This window comes from Mobula birostris, chromosome 8, assembly GCF_030028105.1.
Source record: "Mobula birostris isolate sMobBir1 chromosome 8, sMobBir1.hap1, whole genome shotgun sequence".
NCBI classification, from domain to species: Eukaryota; Metazoa; Chordata; class Chondrichthyes; order Myliobatiformes; family Myliobatidae; genus Mobula; species Mobula birostris.
Genome location: NC_092377.1, coordinates 32,484,948 through 32,504,690, shown reverse-complemented (window position 1 = coordinate 32,504,690; position 19,743 = coordinate 32,484,948). Strand labels below are relative to the sequence as shown.

Genomic DNA, 19,743 nt, shown 5'->3' with positions numbered 1-19,743 from the left:
CCAATGCACAGGATCTTCAGAGGCTTCAGTGGGTTGGAAACTCAGCCAGCTCCATCACTGACATCTTCAAAAGGTGATGCCTGAAGAAGGCGACATCTTTCATTAAAGACCTCCATTACCCAGGACTCACCCTCTTCTCATTACTGCCATCAGGGAAGTGGTACAGGAGCCTGAAGACCCACACTTAATGCCTAAGGAACAACTTCTTCCCATCTGCCATCAGATTTCTGAATGATCCATGTACTCATGAAACAACCTTGCTATTCCTCTTTACACTAATTTATTTTTAACTTTTAATTTGTTACACCTGCACTGTACTGCAGCCACAATACAACAAATTTCACAACTTGTGTCAGTGACAATAAACCTGACTCTTATTCTGGGGAAAAAAAATAAAAGTAGTGCAAAAGAGAAATCTTTCAACAATATGTAAGGTGATGGAAAGTATTGTCAACAGTTTTACCAAGCAACATTTACTCGCATTGCCTGCTCACTGGTTCTCAATTTTGGCCAGGCCCCCTCAATTCCAGACTTCATCACAACTTAGGTTCAGATCTGGATCCAACAAACAGGCTTAATTAGGTATGTCAAGGAAAGGAGAAGGAACAAGTTGGAGTCGTATCTTGCACACCGTTAAGTGATTGTACTTGCCCAGAATTTCAGCTGGTCCAGCACATTCATACTGTGACTGTAAAGCAAATAAGAGGCAGCTTCTCGTGGCATGCCAGAGCTGTCCCATCATCCGGAAGGCATGTCATGATTATGATGGGGTATGAAGTGTAGTTCCCAAATTCAACACCATAACAAAGCAGATTGGAACCCCATCCAGAATCCTGATCATTCATTCCCTCCACTATTAGCTCAGCATTGTTTTTATGTTTGCCACCTTCAAAATGTTACCTACTGTGGTGCTAGAAAGTTTGTGGACTCTGTAGGATTTTCTCCTCTTCTGCATAAATATGACCTAAAATGTGATCAGATCTTCACGCAAGTCCTAAAATTAGATAAAGAGAACCCAATTAAATAAATAACACAAAAACATTCTACTTGTTTGTTTACTCTCCCCCCCCCCCGATGACTGCAGTACTATGCAAAAGTCTTATCCATCCTAGCTTTCTATATATGTGCCCAAGGCTCTTGCACAATACTGTGCTTAAAGATCATTATCTGAGGAGCTGTAAATTGAATTGAGTTGCTATGCAGACATCAGGACACATCCCTGCTTATCTTAGGCCAGGGTGTTAACAGGGAGCCAAAGGGATTCTGTTTAAGGAGCTTCTGCAATGGAGTCCTACAGTGCCTATAAAAAGTATTCACCGAACCCCCCCCCCCCCCAAATCTTGGAAGTTTTCATGTTTTATTGTTTTACAACATTGAATCACAGTGAATTTAATTTGGCTTTTTTGACAGTGATCAACAGAAAAAGACACTTTTGCGTCGAAGTGAAAACAGATCTCTACAAAGTGATCTAAATTAATTAGAAATATAAACCACAAAATAATTGATTGCATAGGTATTCACCCCCCCCCCCTTAATATGACACACCAAATCATCATTGATGTAGCCAATAACAGGGATTCTGCAGATGCTGGAAATTCAAGCAACACACATCAAAGTTGCTGGTGAACACAGCAGGCCAGGCAGCATCTCTAGGAAGATGTACAGTCGACGTTTCAGGCCGAGACCCTTCGTCAGGACAGCCAATTGGTGTTAGAAGTCACATAAATAGAGATGTGTTTTTGAAGACCTGTGTACAGTCAAGTTGTTTCAATGGATTGTAGTCAAAATACACCTGTATGTGGAAAGTCCAATTGCTGGTGAGTCAGTATCCTTGTAAAAACTATACCATGAAGACAAAAGAACACTCCCAGCAACTCTGCAAAAAGGTTATTGAAAAGTACAAGTCAGGAGATGGATACAAGAACATTTCCAAGTCACTGAATATCCCCTGGAGTACAGTTGAGTCAATTATCGAGAAATGGAAAGAATATGGCACCACTGTAAATCTGCCTGGAGCAGGCCATCCTCAAAAACTGAGTGATCATGCAAGAAGGGGACTGGTGAGAGAGGCTGCCAAGAGACCTATGACAACTCTGGAGGAGTTCAGTGGCCGAGATGAGAGAGACCGCATATACAACTGTTGCCCGGGTGCTTCATCTGTTGCAGTTTATAGGAGAGTGGGAAAGAAAAGACACTTGGAAAAAACCGACATGAAATCTCAGCTAGAGCTTGCCAGTCTGAAGTCAGTTGGAAGAAGGTTCTATGGTCTGATGAAACCAAAATTGAGCATTTTGGCCTTCAGGCTAAACACTGTGCTTGCCATAAGCGAAACTCTGTACGCCATTAAAAGCACACCATACCTACCATGAAGCATGGTGGTGGCTGCATTATGTCGTAGGGATGCTTTGCTGCAGAAGCCCTGGAAGACTTGTGAAGGTAGAGGGTAAAATGAATGCAGCAAAATACAGGGAAATCCTGGTGGAAATCTTGATCCAGTCTGCAAAGAAACTGTGACTTGGGAGAAAATTTGTTTTCCAACAAGACAATTACTTCAAGCATAAAGCCAAAGCTACACAGGAATGGCTTAAAAACAACGTTAATGTCCTGGAATGGCTAAGTTAGAGTCCAGACCTCAATCCAATTAAGAATTTGTGGCTGAACTTGAAAAGGGCTGCTCACTTATGATCCCATGCAATCTGACAGAGCTTGAGCTGTTTTGTCAAGACAAGTGGGGAAAAATTGCAGAGTCCAGATGAGCAAAGCTGATAGAAACTGATCCACATAGACTCAAGGCTATAATTGCTGCCAAAGATGCATCTACTAAATACTGACTTGAAAGGAGTGGATACTTACACAATCAATTATTTTGTGTTTTATATTTGTAATTAATTTTGATCACCTTGTAGAGATTTGTTTTCACTTTGACATGAAGGTGCCTTTTCCTGTTGATCAGTGTCGAAAAGCCAAATTAAATCCACTGTGATTCAATGTTGTAAAACAATACAACATAAAAACATCCGGGGGGGGGGGACTTTTTATAAGCACGTATCGCAGACATGATTGCTGCCAACAGATGCACCATCTTTGTTTGAAAATAATGTTACTCTAGTCAGTGGATTTCCATTGACAAATGTGTTTCTTAGTTACCACAGTCAGTCAATTACCCCTTTAATTTCAAGTGTAGTCCCTCTCATCTGAACCTCTTGTCGATGTTTGGATTGGTCTTTGGTGGAGCAGAATACTTGTTAATTGCCTGGATTGAATTTGCCCTTGTACATGTATTCAATCAATACTCCATTGTTTTGAGTAAAATCTGGTGTTATAACTGTACTGGAAAAGCTTGTCTAGAAGCATAGGTATTTTTGAAGCATTAGTCTAGAATAGCCTTTTTTATCCAGTCTGTTCAACTTTTTCTTGACAACAAGTGAAATGGATTAAAATAGGTGACGGTCTTCAACGATAGAAGAGATCATACGGAAGTCAAAATAGTTAGAACATTTAGCCCCTAATTGCAAAAGTTTCAGGTGCTGGGGTTCAATGTCAAAGAGAATAGCATGTTCTTGGAGCTTCTGTTTAATTGTATTATCCACTACAGTTTCTGTCTGTAGAACTGCAGTCTTTGGTCTGTTCACATATAAGTGGGGCTGTGGTCAATTGGAGTACTGTGTTATTTGGAGCACTTTAACATCTTTATGTGTGATACAATGCAGTACTAGGTAAAACAGATTTTAATCATGTTTTGCGCCAGTGCACTGATGTTTCAAAAGAAGCTGAACTTTTATGAATGAACGCATTTTTGGCCATTTGATATTTCCATTGTTGAATCTAAACAGAATAGAACAATTACCATATGAATCAACTGATGCAGTGCATGGAGTGGTTTATTTTCCACTTAGTTAATTTTACGGTTTAACATATAAACTTCTATTTCAGTGACATGGAAAGTGCAGAGGGCATTCTAAATGTGATGAGAGGAGCTGGGATTGAGCCTGGCCCAGATACTTACGTTGCCTTGCTGAATGCATATGCTGAAAAAGGAGATATTGAAAATCTGAAGCAGGTACAAAATAGGCAGCAGCTGTTGATTTAAGTTGGACTTAATTTTACTACTCATAGTTTATAAATAGAAATCATTGATAGTTAATGCTCATTTCAAGAAGTCATTAATGAAACACCTACTTGCCACAAAGCATATGTCATAAATGCTTTAAGAATTTGCTTTGATATCAGGCAATGTGACACTTTTAGCCCTTCTGTTTTCAGTAATGTAAAACAAAGTACTAGGATTATTTTCAGTGTGATCAAAAATCACCTTCCCTTGGAGACGAGCGTATTCTTGAATCAATGACTAAGTTAGTGTTGAGACTATAATGTTTATATTTTGATAAAAATGAATAATATAAAATTGGTTTGTGAAAATGATGCAGAATTTGTATTGTGCAAGATGCCTACAGTGATGGTAATATTGTGCTCTGTTTATTCTCACCCTTGAGTGTACAGTATCTAATCTATTGCCTTCTGGTGCATTGTAGAGGAGATTAATAAAGAACTTATGGAAGTAGAAGTCTTGTATTTGCAAATGCTGTGGCTTTGTTTTGTTTAGGAGTTTTCTAAAAGCTTTTAAAATCATGGCACAATATGTTTAAGATGCAGATGATAACTATCTTCCTTCAGAATAATTTTCTTGTCTGATTTTAACCACTCAGTTGTGTACTTTGTTGGTACCCTATTATTAGTTGGCAGGTTTGCATAAAGCTTATTGTGAAAAATAATGGGGAAAAAGGTTAAAAGGCATTGAAGGGACAAAAATCTCTTTTAGCACTGCCTTAAGATGTTTGAGTGATTTGAATCTAAAGCCTATTTTTACATGTTTAATATATCCCTTGTTGATAGACACTGGAGAAAGTTGAAAAGACAGATGCCAACCTGATGGACAGAGACTTGATGCAAATTATCTTCAGCCTGGCCAAGTCTGGCTATCCACAATATGTTGAGGATATTATAGAACGGATGAGACATGACAGGGGATATGTACCAGGCAAGTTCCATGCTAGGTTGCATATTTGTGATGTTCAATTGTAATTCCTTAAACCTTTGTTGAAAATATTCACTTGTTAAAATGTTAAAGTATTGTTTTTTAAATTTAAAAGCAAAAGGAAGTTTATTTTTTAATCAGTAATTCCAATTAATCTTGATTTTCTTTTCATTTTTCCTGCAAAAAAATCCCTATGGAGTCTCTCAATTAATCTGATGGGATGATGTCTAAATGTAAATACTGGACTAGAGGGTGTTGCATTTAAGATTTCTTTGGTTAATCAGGATTTACAAATAGTTGGTTAGCTGATTACCAAGAGTTATACTGCAGAGAATAAAAGCTTTATTTTTTGTGTGATTTTTCTTTTTTTTATTATTTGCAAGGTATTCAGTTTTTGAGCAGGTTTACTCAGTGCCTTTTGCATTTAATTATTCATTACGTCTTGTATTACAAATGATTTGGTAACATTTTCAACTTTAAACTGATGGTTAAATATTCAATGAGGGATATACAGTGACATGCAAAAGTTTGGGCACCCCTGGTCAAAATTTCTGTTACTGTGAATAGCTAAGTGAGTGAAACATGACCTGATTTCCAAAAGGCATAAGGTTAAAGATGACGCATTTCTTTAATATTTTAAGCAAGATTACTTTTTTATTTCCATCTTTTACAGTTTTAAAATAACAGGAAAAGGGCCCAAAGCAGAAGTTTGGGCACCCTGTATGGTAGTACTTAGTAACACCCCCTTTGGCAAGTAACACAGCTTGTAAACTTTTTCTGTAGCCAGCTAAGAGTCTTTCAATTCTTGTTTGGGGGACTTTCGCCCATTCTTCCTTGCAAAAGGCTTCTAGTTCTGTGAGATTCTTGGGCCATCTTGCATGCACTGCTCTTTTGAGGTCTATCCACAGATTTTCGATGATATTTAGGTCAGGGAACTGTGAGGGCCGTGGCAAAACCTTCAGCTTGCGCCTCTTGAGGTAGTCTGTTGTGGATTTTGAGGTGTGTTTAGGATCATTATCCTTTTGTAGAAGCCATCCTCTTTTCATCTTCAGCTTTTTTTTTTTTACAGACGGTGTGATGTCTGTGTGATGTGTGATGTCTTCCAGAATTTGCTGGTATTTAATTGAATTCATTCTTCCCTCTACCAGTGAAATGTTCCCCGTGCCACTGGCTGCAACACAAACCCAAAGCATGATCGATCCACCCCCGTGCTTAACAGTTGGAGAGGTGTTCTTTCCATGAAATTCTGCACCCTTTTTTTCTCCAAACATAACTTTGCTCGTTGCGGCCAAGAAGTTCTATTTTAATTTTTTAATCAGTCCACAGGACTTGTTTCCAAAATGCATCAGGCTTGTTTAGATGTACCACTGCAAACTAACGCTAAATTTTGTGGTGAGGGTGCAGGAAAGGTTTTCGTCTGATGACTCTTCATAGTAGTCATAGTCATAACTTTATTGATCCCGGGGGAAGTTGGTTTTCGTTACAGTTGCACCATAAATAATAAATAGTAATAAAACCATAAATAGTTAAATAGTAATATGTAAATTATGCCAGGAAATAAGTCCAGGACCAGCCTATTGGCTCAGGGTGTCTGACCCTCCAAGGGAGGAGTTGTAAAGTTTGATGGCCACAGGCAGGAATGACTTCCTATGACACTCTGTGTTGCATCTCGATGGAATGAGTCTCTGGCTGAATGTACTCCTGTGCACAACCAGTACATTATGTAGTGGATGGGAGACATTGTCCAAGATGGCATGCAACTTGGACAGCATCCTCTTTTCAGACACCACCGTCAAAGAGTCCAGTTCCATCCCCACAACATCACTGGCCTTACGAAGGAGTTTGTTGATTCTGTTGGTGTCTGCTACCCTCAGCCTGCTGCCCCAGCACACAACAGCAAACATGATAGCACTGGCCACCACAGACTCGTAGAACATCCTCAGCATCGTCCGGCAGATGTTAAAGGACCTCAGTCTCCTCAGGAAATAGAGACCTTCCATGAAGGTCATATTTGTGCAGGTGTCGCTGCACAATAGAACAGTGCACCACCACTCCAGAGTCTGCTAAATCTTCCTGAAGGTCTTTTGCAGTCAAACTGGGGTTTTGATTTGCCTTTCTAGCAATCCTATGAGCAATTCCCTCAAAGTTTTTTTTGGTGTTCCAGACCTCAGTTTGACCTCCACCGTTCCTGTTAACTGCCATTTCTTAATTACATTACGAACTGAGGAAACGGCTACCTGAAAACGCTTTGCTATCTTCTTATAGCCTTCTCCTGCTTTGTAGGCATCATTTATTTTAATTTTCAGTGTGCTAGGCAGCTGCTTAGATGAGCCCTTGGCTGCTGATTGTTGGGACAAGGTTTGAGGAGTCAGGGTATTTATAAAGCTTTGATATTTGCATCACCTGGCCTTTGCTAACGATGACTATGAACAAGCCATAGCCCTAACAAGCTAATTAAGGTATGAGACCTTGGTAAAAGTTATCTGTGAGCTCAAATCTCTTGGGGTGCCCAAACTTTTGCATGAAGCTCCTTTCCTTTTTTTCCCTGAAATTGTACAAAACAAAAATAATAGACTGATCTTGCTTAAAATTTTGAAAAGAATGTTTCATCTTTAACTTTGACTTTTGGAGATCAGTCCTCCTTCTACTCACTTAACTATTCACAGTAACAGAAATTTTGACCAAGGGTGCCCAAACTTTTGCATGCCACTGTACATGTTATTGGGCAATCATAGGATAATTATAACTTTGGACAATTTAGAAATATAAGAGATGGATATTTTCTGTGTTTATCTCAGATTATGTGGATTTCCTTAGGAGACTGGAGAAATTCATGTGGCCTTCAAATTGGCTTTTCCTTTCAGTAAGATCATGCTGGTGTCTTTGGGTTTTGTTGCCTAATGTCGAGAAACATGATACCTTGGTAGAGAATTCGCTATATCTCAGGCTTCTTTAACTTAACTTTCTGACTTTCTTTATCATTACAGACGCAATGAACTTGTGCTTGAACCTGATTACACAGGGCTTGGAAGAAACTGCTTTCCAGGTGTTGAAAACCATTCCCACTTTAAAGTCTGAGAACCAAAGTGGGGACTTAGATTTTGGTAACTTCTTCATACGGCACTGTGTCAATCTTGAGAAGGTAAAACAATAAGTTTGCCATGTTCATATTGTCTTGAAGTTTTTAATATCCTGAGTATATTTTGAGCCTGGGTAATAGTAATCATGATATTTAGCTTTACTCAATTCAATGGGCATTCTCATGTTTTTGGAATACTTTTAGTTAATTCTGTTAAAATTCTCCCTTTGTAAGAAATGCTACCATTATTTCAGCAGTGAAGAATCCATTGTATGCTGGGACTGCACTGTTCTTTTCCTACATGTAGCCAGCACAGTACTAGCAATATTCTCATGGCAGCATCAAAAAAACTTTGCTATCAGAGTAGAGTCATAGATGAAAAGAGCATAGAAACATTTTTTTGGCCCACTTTATCCAAACCAACCAAGATGCTAACTTAAGCTAGTCCCATTTGCCTGCATTTGACTCACATCTCTCTAATTTTTTCCTATTCACGTGCCTGTTCAAATGTCTGTTAAATATTATAATTGTATCTGCCTGCGTGACTTCCTTTGAAAGTTCGTCTATACGTCCACCACCCTCCGAAAAATCTTCCCTGGGATTCCTTTTAAACCTTTCCCCTCACACTTTAAACTTGTGCCTGTAATTTTAGACTCCGCTACCCTGAGCAAAAGACTGACTGGCTACCCTATATGCCCTGATGATTTTTATATACCTTTGTAAAGTCATCCGTCCACCTTCAAGGAAAATTGTACCAGATGCTCCAGTCCTGGCAGCATCTTTGTAGAAAATTTTCTGCACACTTTCTCGTACCCGCTGTTTAATTCTTCATTCCTGTCCTTAGTTTACATTTTGCTTCTCCATGATATTCATTGCTGTTGTGACCTTCCAATTACATTACACACAACTTCAAGCATGATCCTTGAAAGCTCTATTTGTTATGAATTGGGCATGCAGTTTTTCATGAACTCTTCATTTTGAACACTGGGATAACCACAAAGTTTATAGTGAACTCGGGCAATGAGATTTTGGCAATTAATTACTTGCTTGGCTGACTTGAATCAGAAAATACAATATTTTGCAGCTCTCTCTTGCACATATTTTGAATGGTTCCACTGAAGCACATGTGGTATCTCTATCCTCAACTTTAAAAGCCTCCTTAAAGTGTTGTTTTACAAATAAGCAGTTAACTACAAAGCACTGGAAGGTTCAGTAGTTATTTTTCTCATACATTTGTCTTTATTTAGTCTTGATAAATTATGAACAACATAATAATCACTTTAATGAGATTATATTTTCAGTCTCCCAGTAGTTGGCAGAAATTTGAGGAACAAATATGCAGGAAGATGGCAGATAGCTTTTAGAACAATTTTTTTTGAATTTCAATTTCCCTTGTATTAACTGGGTCTGCAAAAGTGTAAAGGGTGGATTTATTAAATGAGGTGGATTTATTAAATATGTCCAGCAATGTTGTCTCGAACAATATGTAAAAGGCTCTTCTCGGAGAGGGGAGCAACCCTGGACCTTCTGTGTCAGTGAGGGAGCATTTTGGGACCAGTGACCATAATTCTATTGGTTTTAAAATAATTACAGAGAAAGGACTAGTACACATTTTGGAAGCGTTAGACAAGAACTTAAAAGATTGATTAAGTGAGACTTTGCAGATCTAGGGATGTCTGGCAAGTAAGAGGCTTTTACAATTGAGAGAAGGAGAGTGAAGAGCCAGCATATTCCTTTGCAATTGAAGGGCATAGCTGGCATGATGAGGCAACCCTGGTTGAAGAAGGAAAAAGAATGGATGTCTGTCTGTCAGTAAGAGGCATCTGGGATCAAATTAACTCCTGAGCTGTAGGTGTGCATGTGAGGGAAATCAGGAGAGCAAAAGATGTAAAATAATTTTGGCAGATAAGGGAAAGGAAAATTCCAAGAGATTGTATAAGTATAGTAAGAGCACAAGTAGAACTGAAGGGGTAATAGGTTCTCTTAAATATCAGCACGGTCACAAGAAATAGGTGAGGTGTTAAGCATTTTCCTTCTGTGTTTATCATGAAAGGTATTTGGAGGATATTGTTCTTACTGGAGGAATTAAGGGAAGTGAATAATTATATGTTGAAACCTAATCCACATTCTCAAAGAGAAGGTGCTGACAAGGTAGATAAATCCCCTTGCAATATAAAAATGGCTTAATGCAGGGAGTCAGAGGGTGGTAGTGGAGAAATGTTTTTTTTGTTGAAGGTAAAGGAACACAGCTCCTTGATAGTAGCAACAGAGATAAATGGTGGAGAAGATGGCAGTTAGAGTTGGGGTGTAATGTTACAACTGTAGGTCAATAGCAAGATCTAACAAGGGACACTGTGTGCGGTTCTAGTCACCTACTGCAGCTATAGGAAGGATGTCATTATGCTGGAAAAGGTAAAGAAAAGATTCTTGAGGATGTTAGTCGGACTGCAGGGTCTGAGTTACAGAGCAAAGCTGGATATGATAGGATTTATTTCCTTTAAGCAGAGGAGGTTGAGTGATGTCCATGTAGAGTTCCATAAAATCATGAGGGGCATTAATTAGGTAGGTGATAAGTTCCACCCCCCCCCCAGGATTGGAGAGTCTAAAGCTAGACAATGGGTGCAGGAGTTGGCCATTCACTGTGATCATAGCTGATCATCCACAATCAATATCCTGTTCCTGCCTTCTCCCCATATCCCTTGACTCCACTATCTTTAAGAGCTCTATCTAACTCTTTCTTGAAAGAATCCAGAGAATTGGCCTCCACTGTCTTCTTAGGCATAGCATTCCATAGATCCACAACCCTCTGTGTGAAAAAGTTTTCCCTCAACTCTGTTCTAAGTGGTCAACCCCTTATTCCTAAACTGTGGCCTCTGGTTCTGGACTCCCTCAACATTGGGAACATGTTTCCTGCCTCTGGCGTGTCCAATCCCTTAATAATCTTATATATTTCAATCAGATCCCCTCTCATCCTTCTAAATTCCAGTGTATACAAGCCCAGACACTCCAATCTTTCAACATATGACATTCCCGCCATCCCTGGAATTAACCCAGTGAACCTGTGCTGCACTCCCTCCACAGCAAGAATGTCTTTCCTCAAATTTGGAGACCAAAACTGCACACAATACTCCAGGTGGGGTCTCACCAGGGCCTTGTACAACTACAGAAGGACCTCTTTGCTCCTATACTCAGCTTCCCTTGTTATGAAGGCCAACATGCCATTAGCTTTCTTCACTGCCTGCTGTACCTGTATGGTTACTTTCAGTGACTGATGTGCAAGGACACCCAGACACCCAAGGACATCTAGAGAGTATAGATTTATGGTGAAAGGAGAAAGATTTAGAAGAAACCCAAGGGGTAACTTGCTAATACTGAAGTTGGATGGTACATGGAATGAGTGAGGGGATGTTGTAGAGGCAGCTGGAGTTACAGTACTTAAAAGACATTTACTGAAGTACCTGGATAGGAAAGGCCCAGATAAATACGGGCCAAACGTAGGCCAAGGGGACTGGCTGAGATATTCATCTTGGCTGGTATGCATGAATTGGGCTGATGGGCCTGTTCTGTGTTTTATGACTGTACAAATGCAAGTTAAATTGTCAGAAAATGAACATGCATTCTTAGTAACAAAGTCGCAACTGTTTGTTGTATTGAATTATTTCCTTTGGAAAAGTATTGATTTATATTTTTTACCTTTATGTTCCAGCCATTGGACAAGATGCAACAGTTCTGTAAGGGACTAACTGAGGCCAATCTGCATTCAACTCCCTTTCAGTTTGCTCTTTATTGTGCTCTGGATGCTAAGAAAGCCGGTAATAGTATACAGAGACTCAAGTTTGTAATAATTACGGAAATTCTTACATGGTCTTTTCAGATCTTGTTGAATAGTTTAAAATGCTAACCCTGAATTAAATTGTGTTTTATTTGTTTAGTTTGTCTTTGGTATGGAAGTTCATAATATGCTTACCTGGAACATGTGGTGCATAATTTATTAACAACTCCAAAACACCTTTTATTATGCTAGGCTAAGTAAGGGAGTTATTTAGGGTGATGTTGCTGATGTCTTGCCCATGGCCATAATCATAACAACTAATTCTAATGCAGCAGTGGAATAATCATCATCACATTTATGTCCAAAGAGGTTTGAATCAGGTGACAAAAATTTCATTGCATCTTCTCCAGTGAAAGTTTAACATTTAATAACGGAGTCGGTCCTGCAAGGTTGCTACTTCTGTTATCCCTGCGGACCCCAATGTTGCATTTGACAGATCTATGGAATAATCATCTGCCTAGATTATTTGTCTTCTGAGCCCATTTTAAACTTGGACTTGGAGATTCAAACAAGTTTCAGGATACGTGTTATAATAATTCATTTCTCCTGTCACATGGGATGGGAGAATTTAAAAAATCATTTAAGTTATCTCTTGTATGAAAAAAATTCCTTCTCTATTATTGTTTAAATCAGAATTAGCAAAGAACAGGTAACCAGCATTGAACAACAATACATAGAGCATAAACTAACATTACTGAACTTGAAAGTAAAATTAGAATTAATAAACAGAAAATCTTCCGTAAGTGATAATTGACACAGAGTTGTACATGCAGCTTAACTGTACCAGATATCTTTCTGGTCTATGATAACAGATATGATAATTAAATAATTTCCATTTACATTTCCAGGAATGACTGTTGAGCTCATGAAGATCATGCAAAATGAAGGTTTACCTATTAGACCCCATTACTTCTGGCCTTTGCTGGTACAACATCTGAAAGAAAAGAACGTTCAAGGTTTGTGTTATTCAAACCCTTCTAATTTGCTGAATATTTACCTGGACAGTCTTTGCTGTTTGATTCTTGAATGCGTAATTGCCCAGTGAAGGATAGGTAAAGCTTTAACAGGATTGGAAGTAAATGAGACTGAAGTTAATGGAAGGTACACATAGTTTTGTAGCAGCAATTAAAATCCAATTAAAAATTCTAAATCGATTCCAATGCAACTTTTGAAGCTCATTTACCCTGTGTATGTTTATATGAGCATTTATTATACATCAAATATAAACATTAATTTACTGACTGCTTTTGAAAATAGCATATTTTGGATATTTGCTTCCTTGAAGACCCATTGATTTGAGCACCATGCTTGCAAAAGCATCTCAGTCCATTACACAGTGCTCTTCCCAATTAGTGCATGGTATAAATAATGCAGCAACTTTGCAGCAATGGATGTTGTCATTGTGATATTCTGCACTGACTATGAGACATTTAATGTTGTGCTGCTTTGTTTAATATTGATTAAGCAAATAGTTATTTGGCAGAACAATGCTGGAATTTGTATTGATAATTTTCATTGTGCATGTAAGTAGAATCTTTTAGAAATTGCAGTCTCCTACTGAAATGTTGTGCAGCAGTGTTGTGGAAATGTTGGCTGAGCTTAACCTCATGCAGATGCTTATTATCAAAGACCTATACTGGTTAAAAGAGGCATAATGTTGTTCAGAAGCTATCTGGGTGCTTGAGTTCCGGATTATGTTTATTTTCTGAGCCTTTGGGGGATCTTTGTAATCAGGACGGAGGGTGATGTTTCTTAATTTTGAAGATAATAGTAGTTTGAAGTTTTTCTATTTTGTCCTAACTTTTAACAATATGTGAAATCATTTCATTGTTTCAGATCACCTTATTGTCTTTGACAGTTTGGTTGCAAACTCAATATACAGTATCGGAGAGAATTCTGTTGTATGTCTTTTTATCCACTTTATTTTGCCATGCCACATCATTCGGCACACTGGTTCTCTGCATTTCTGTAGTATAGAAACAAAAGTGGTAGGGCTGTTGCCTTGCAATCCTGACTTTGAGTGCTGTCTTTGTGGAGCTTGCACTTTCTCTCTGTGACTGGAAAAACAACATAACACTATATGTTATGATTATATGGTTTTTGTCTGCTTTTCAGTCTTGGTCTGTCCTGTGTTTCTGTGATATCACACCGGAGGAATGTTGTATCATTTCTTAATGCATGCATTACTAAGTGACAATAAAAGAGGACTGCTTGTCCTTATAATCTAATCTAATCTAAATGCAAGCGATTTAAAAGGAACATCAAGGTGGTAGCTTCATTCAAAGAGTGGTGGGTGTTTGGAATATGCTGCCAGAAATCAGAGTGGAGGCAAGTGCACGAGCAACATTTGATAGCCATCCAGATAAGTACATGGATGGGAGCGCCTCAAAGGGCTGTGAGCCAAATGCAGGCAGATGGCAGTGGCTTGCCAGGCAACACATTCGACCTGGACGTGTAGGGCCAAAGGGCCTGTTTCCATACTGTAAGACACTGAACTATGATTATGCCATAGAGTGCCATGGTAGCGTAGTGGTTAGCGCGACGTCATTATGGCTCGGGATGTTGGCGTTTGGAGCTTAATTCCGATGTCATGTGTAAACAAGTTTGAAAGTTCCTTCCTGTTTCTCCGTGGTTTCTTCCAGGTGCTCTGGTTTCCTCCCACAGTCTGAAGACATACTGATGAGTGGGTTAATCAGTCGTTATAAATTATCCTGCGATTAAGCTAGGGTTAAATCATGTTGCTGAGCGACATGGCTGGAAGCACCAGAAGGGCCTGTTCCATGCTGTATCTCTGATTAAAATAAAAAGTAAATTTTTCTTTCAGTTTTCTCACATCTTATAGAAATTGCAGGTGGCTAGGAGGTGGGGAGAATAAAAATGGAATTCATATAGGATTTGTTGATGGTCAACATGGAATTGGTAGACCAAAGAGCCTGTTTCTCAATGGTAATGGTAAATTTTTTTTTAAAATTTGCTTAACATCTTTAAATTAGTACAAATCAAGAAAAAATTAAGCCTTATTAGAATGAAGTGACAGGGTGATTTCAGTTAAATTGCCAGGTTCTTCTGAACAATTTTGTATACTTTTTTTAAAATCTTGTTGCTTGAGACAAGATTTCACAAAACAGCTTCCTATTTTCACTCATTAACCCATTGGTTGTAGGGTAATAACTGCTACTAATGAATAAATATTTAATACATATTTAATGTATTTAATATTTCTGCAGCTGATTCCATTGGATTTGAACTTACTGGATTAAATGTTATTCTCAATTTGGAGTGTTTTTTGGGAAACATTTTAGATGGGAATGGAATTTAGATTTTCTTTGTTCCTCTTTTAGAGAAATTCGGGTTTGGCGCTTGCCGTTTGAAAGATTAATAGAGATTGAAATCTTCATTCCAAAGCTATAGATGGAGAGCTGAGAAGTGAGAATAAGCCAAGTAACATCACAATGTGCTGAAACATCTCATGTTATAAAGGAAGAGGTATTGGGGATAAGACCAGAGAGATGTCTCTTGATGTTAAACAGTAATTGACAAAACAAAGTTGAAAATAGCCAAAGATTTTGATGTGGTGAATAGTTGAGAAAATTTGTAGAGTGAATATTTTTCAAAACTTGAAATCTTCATTACGTAACTCTAGATGGAGAAGTGAGAATGAGCCAAGTAATGTCGTCACAACCTGCTGAAATATCTCTTGTGTTATAAAAGGGAGTATTATTGGGGATAAAATTAGAGAGATGTTCCAAGTAAATTTTTTTATCAAAATACATATTTATAACAGCATACTACCTGGAGATTCATTTTCTTGCAGGCATTTACAGGAAATTAAAAGAAATAGAATATATGAAAAAAATAAATAACAAAGACTGATAAATAACCAATGTGCAGGTGAAGACAACTTGTGCAAGTATTAAAAAATTTTAAAAAAGTATGTAAATATACTGAGAACATGAGTTGTAGAGTCCTTGAACCTGGTAGTGTAGGACCTTAGGCCAAGTACCTCCTGCCCAAAGGTAACATCGAGAAGAGAGCATGGCCTGGCTGATGGGGTCCTTGATGATGAATGCTGCTTTCTTCTGGCAGTGCTCCAGATGGATGTGCACAATGTGTGGAGAGCTTTGCTTGTGATGGATTGGGTTGTATCCATCAGTTTTTGTGGACTTTTTAGGGTGTTTCCAAATCAGGGTATGATGCAACCAGTCAAGATACTCTCCTTTGTGCATCAATAGAAGTTTATCAAAGTTTTAGATGTTATGCCAAATCTGTGCAAACTTCTAAGAAAGTAGAGACGCTCCCATGCTTTCTTTGTGATGGCACTTGTGTGCTGGTCCCTGGACAGATCCTCTGAAATGGTAACATCAAGGAATTTAAAGTTAGTGGTTCTTTCCACTTCTGATCCACTAATGAGGATTGGCTGATGGACCTCTGGCTTCTCCCTTCTGTAGTCAATAAGCTGCTCTTTGGCTTTGGTGATGTTGAGTGAGAGGTGATTGTTATTGCTGTGTTTAACCAGATTTTCAATCTCCCTCCTATGTGCTAATTCATGTCCACCTTTCATTCAGCCAACAACAATGGTGACATGAGGATAAAAGAAAAGATCAGTAGTTTTGGAAGTATTGTTAGTATATCCAAAGGCATACAAGAAATAGTAATGGATATAGAATCTATGGATATGAAGTAGGATCAATATTTCAAAAAGGGAATTAGAAGAAGATACAAATAATGTAATTGATTACTTGAAAATTCAACGTAGTTCATGTGCACAAGTGTTTATTTACTTGTAAATGATGTTTTTTTGTGAAACAGAAATTTTCTTCCTCTGTGTCAGACGGCACATAGAATTTTTTAAAATATGTCACTTTATCTCTCAATTTTTTGTCTCATAAGTTTTGTCAATTCTGACTTTATTTTGTCACCCAAATTTCAGGTCTATTCTGAGTCTTTAAATCTTTAAGGTAAATATTATGAAGTGTATGGCATGTCTCACCAAAGACCTTATACATCAGGCAAAGAAAACATGAAAGCTTGTTGCTTCTAGCTCTTTGTTATTTAATTTAACTGTCATTTCTTTCCAATAACTGCTTTTCACTACAGTTAGTTGAAGGCACATCTGTTCCTATACTTGTCAAAATTATAAAGTATAATAAAGAGAGGCAGCACTTTGCCTCAAACATTAGAGATACTTAAAAAAAAACAAAATTATGCAACATATTAAATGGAAACACATTACTAAGTCTCAAAAAATGTTGCTTCTTGTTACTTTTTATTTATCAAATGTTCAGCCAAAATTCTTTTTAAAAAGTTTTTTTGTGATTTTTGTGACAAGGGGTAAGAATGGAGTTGTCTGTAATGGGTAAAAAATTTGTCCAAGGAAAGAAGTGTCACTCAAATAAAATGGCTAGAAGCCGTGAATGTTAAATGTTTTCTTCATCCTGACACAAAGAATCTGTATTTTGCAATGCAATGCACTTTGAAATTAAGCATTTAAATCATAAACATTGAAGCTTTCTCTGACTTGTTGCTTTGGCAAGTCCAGTTGTTTCACAACCTGCCACTAATGACTGTCTCATTATTGTGATACTCCGGTTTCTTAATTGTTGGGGTAGCAAGTTAAGATTGATTTATTGTAGCCCTAATCAGTTATGTTTAGATGTGGGCATATTTAGGCTTTACAATATGTGGTTCAGAACTAGTGTGGTCTGAATTAATGAACTGCTTGTCTTTATATATTTATGTCAGGAGAAAATATTTTGCCTTTTGGCTCAATACACACGAAATGTGTAGTAATTAGTGATAGGATTGTTGATCAGAACATTGGTGGCTTGTTTTAAAAGTACATCAATGTTGTTTTGTGGGATCCATCTGAAATTTTAATATATTTACAGATAATTTGGAGATCCATGAATGCATGATTTGTGAAAAACTTAACTTTGTTTAATCTGTTGGAAGGTTGTTAATATGATAAAACTGGGGAGAATTTTTAAAAAGGAAGAACAAAACAATCTTACTCCAAGCCTGAAGCATTGCATGTTTCCAAAAAATAATTATTTTAATTTGCTAAATTATCCTAAAATATGGTCTCTGTGTCCTATTTCATTTCGTAACCTATTTATTTTACTGTATCACTGGACTTATAGAGGCATTTAACACCAATATACACTCAGTGGTCACTTTTTATACCTTTGGCATTTGCTCATTAATGTAAATATCTAATCAGCCAATCGTGGCAGCAACAATACGTGAGAATATGTAAACGCGGTCAAGAGGTTCAGTTCTTCAGGCCAAAAAAGGTTCAAATTCAACGTTCAAAAAAGGTAGTAGGGATAGTCTGAATAATTATAGACCAGTGAGCCTTATGTCTGTGGTGGGAAAGCTGTTGGAAAAGGTTCTTAGAGATAGGATCTATGGGCATTTAGAGAATCGTGGTCTGATCAGGGACAGTCAGCATGGCTTTGTGAAGGGCAGATCATGTCTAACAAGCCTGATAGAGTTCTTTGAGGAGGTGACCAGGCATATAGATGAGGGTAGTGCAGTGGATCTGATATATATGGATTTTAGTAAGGCATTTGACAAGGTTCCACACGGTAGGCTTATTCAGAAAGTCAGAAGGCATGGGATCCAGGGAAGTTTGGCCAGGTGGATTCAGAATTGGCTTGCCTGCAGAAGGCAGAGGGTCATGGTGCAAGGGAGTACATTCAGATTGGAGGATTGTGACTAGTGGTGTCCCACAAGGATCTGTTCTGAGACCTCTACTTTTCGTGATTTTTATTAACGACCTGGATGTGGGGGTAGAAGAGTGGGTTGGCAAGTTTGCAGATGACACAAAGGTTGATGGTGGTGTAGGTAGTGTAGAGGATTGTCAAAGATTGCAGAGAGACATTGATAGGATGCAGAAGTGGGCTGAGAAGTGGCAGATGGAGTTCAACCCGGAGAAGTGTGAGGTGGTACACTTTGGAAGGACAAACTCCAAGGCAGAGTACAAAGTAAATGGCAGGATACTTGGTAGTGTGGAGGAGCAGAGGGATCTGGGGGTACATAGCACAGATCCCTGAAAGTTGCCTCACAGGTGGATAGGGTAGTTAAGAAAGCTTATGGGATGTTAGCTTTCATAAGTCGAGGGATAGAGTTTAAGAGACACGATGTAATGATGCAGCTCTATAAAACTCTGGTTAGGCCACACTTGGAGTACTGTGTCCAGTTTTGGTTGCCTCACTATAGGAAGGATGTGGAAGCATTGGAAAGGGTGCAGAGGAGATTTACCAGGATGCTGCCTGGTTTAGAGAGTATGCATTATGATCAGAGATTAAGGGAGCTAGGGCTTTACTCTTTGGAGAGAAGGAGGATGAGGGGAGACATGATAGAGGTGTACAAGATAATAAGAGAAATAGATAGAGGGGATAGCCAGTGCCTCTTCCCCAGGGCATCACTGCTCAATACAAGAGGACATGGCTTTAAGGTAAGGGGTGGAAAGTTCAAAGGGGATATTAGAGGAAGGTTTTTTACTCAGAGAGTGGTTGGTGCGTGGAATGCACTGCCTGAGTCAGTGGTGGAGGCAGATGCACTAGTGAAGTTTAAGAGACTACTAGATAGGTATATGGAGGAATTTAAGGTGGGGGCTTATATGGCAGGCAGGGTTTGAGGGTCAGCACAACATTGTGGGCTGAAGGGCCTGTACTGTGCTGTACTATTCTATGTTCTATAAACGTCAGAATTGCGGGGGGGGGAGGGATGCGATCTAAGAGACTTTGACCATGAAACGATTGTTGAACCAGACAGGGTGGTTTGATGATCTCA

At 38.5% G+C, this 19,743-nt stretch overlaps 1 protein-coding gene across 2 annotated transcripts in view; it reads left to right on the top strand.

Moving 5' to 3' along the window:
• lrpprc (leucine-rich pentatricopeptide repeat containing) overlaps positions 1 to 19,743 on the top strand; it is a 142,990-nt gene that overhangs the window by 23,228 nt on the left and 100,019 nt on the right. For both annotated transcript variants that reach the window (XM_072264971.1, XM_072264972.1), the window contains 5 exons: positions 3,934 to 4,060; positions 4,894 to 5,038; positions 8,023 to 8,177; positions 11,821 to 11,926; positions 12,795 to 12,902. In XM_072264971.1, the coding sequence (XP_072121072.1) occupies positions 3,934 to 4,060; positions 4,894 to 5,038; positions 8,023 to 8,177; positions 11,821 to 11,926; positions 12,795 to 12,902 (641 nt within the window). The remainder of the gene's footprint in view (positions 1 to 3,933; positions 4,061 to 4,893; positions 5,039 to 8,022; positions 8,178 to 11,820; positions 11,927 to 12,794; positions 12,903 to 19,743) is intronic.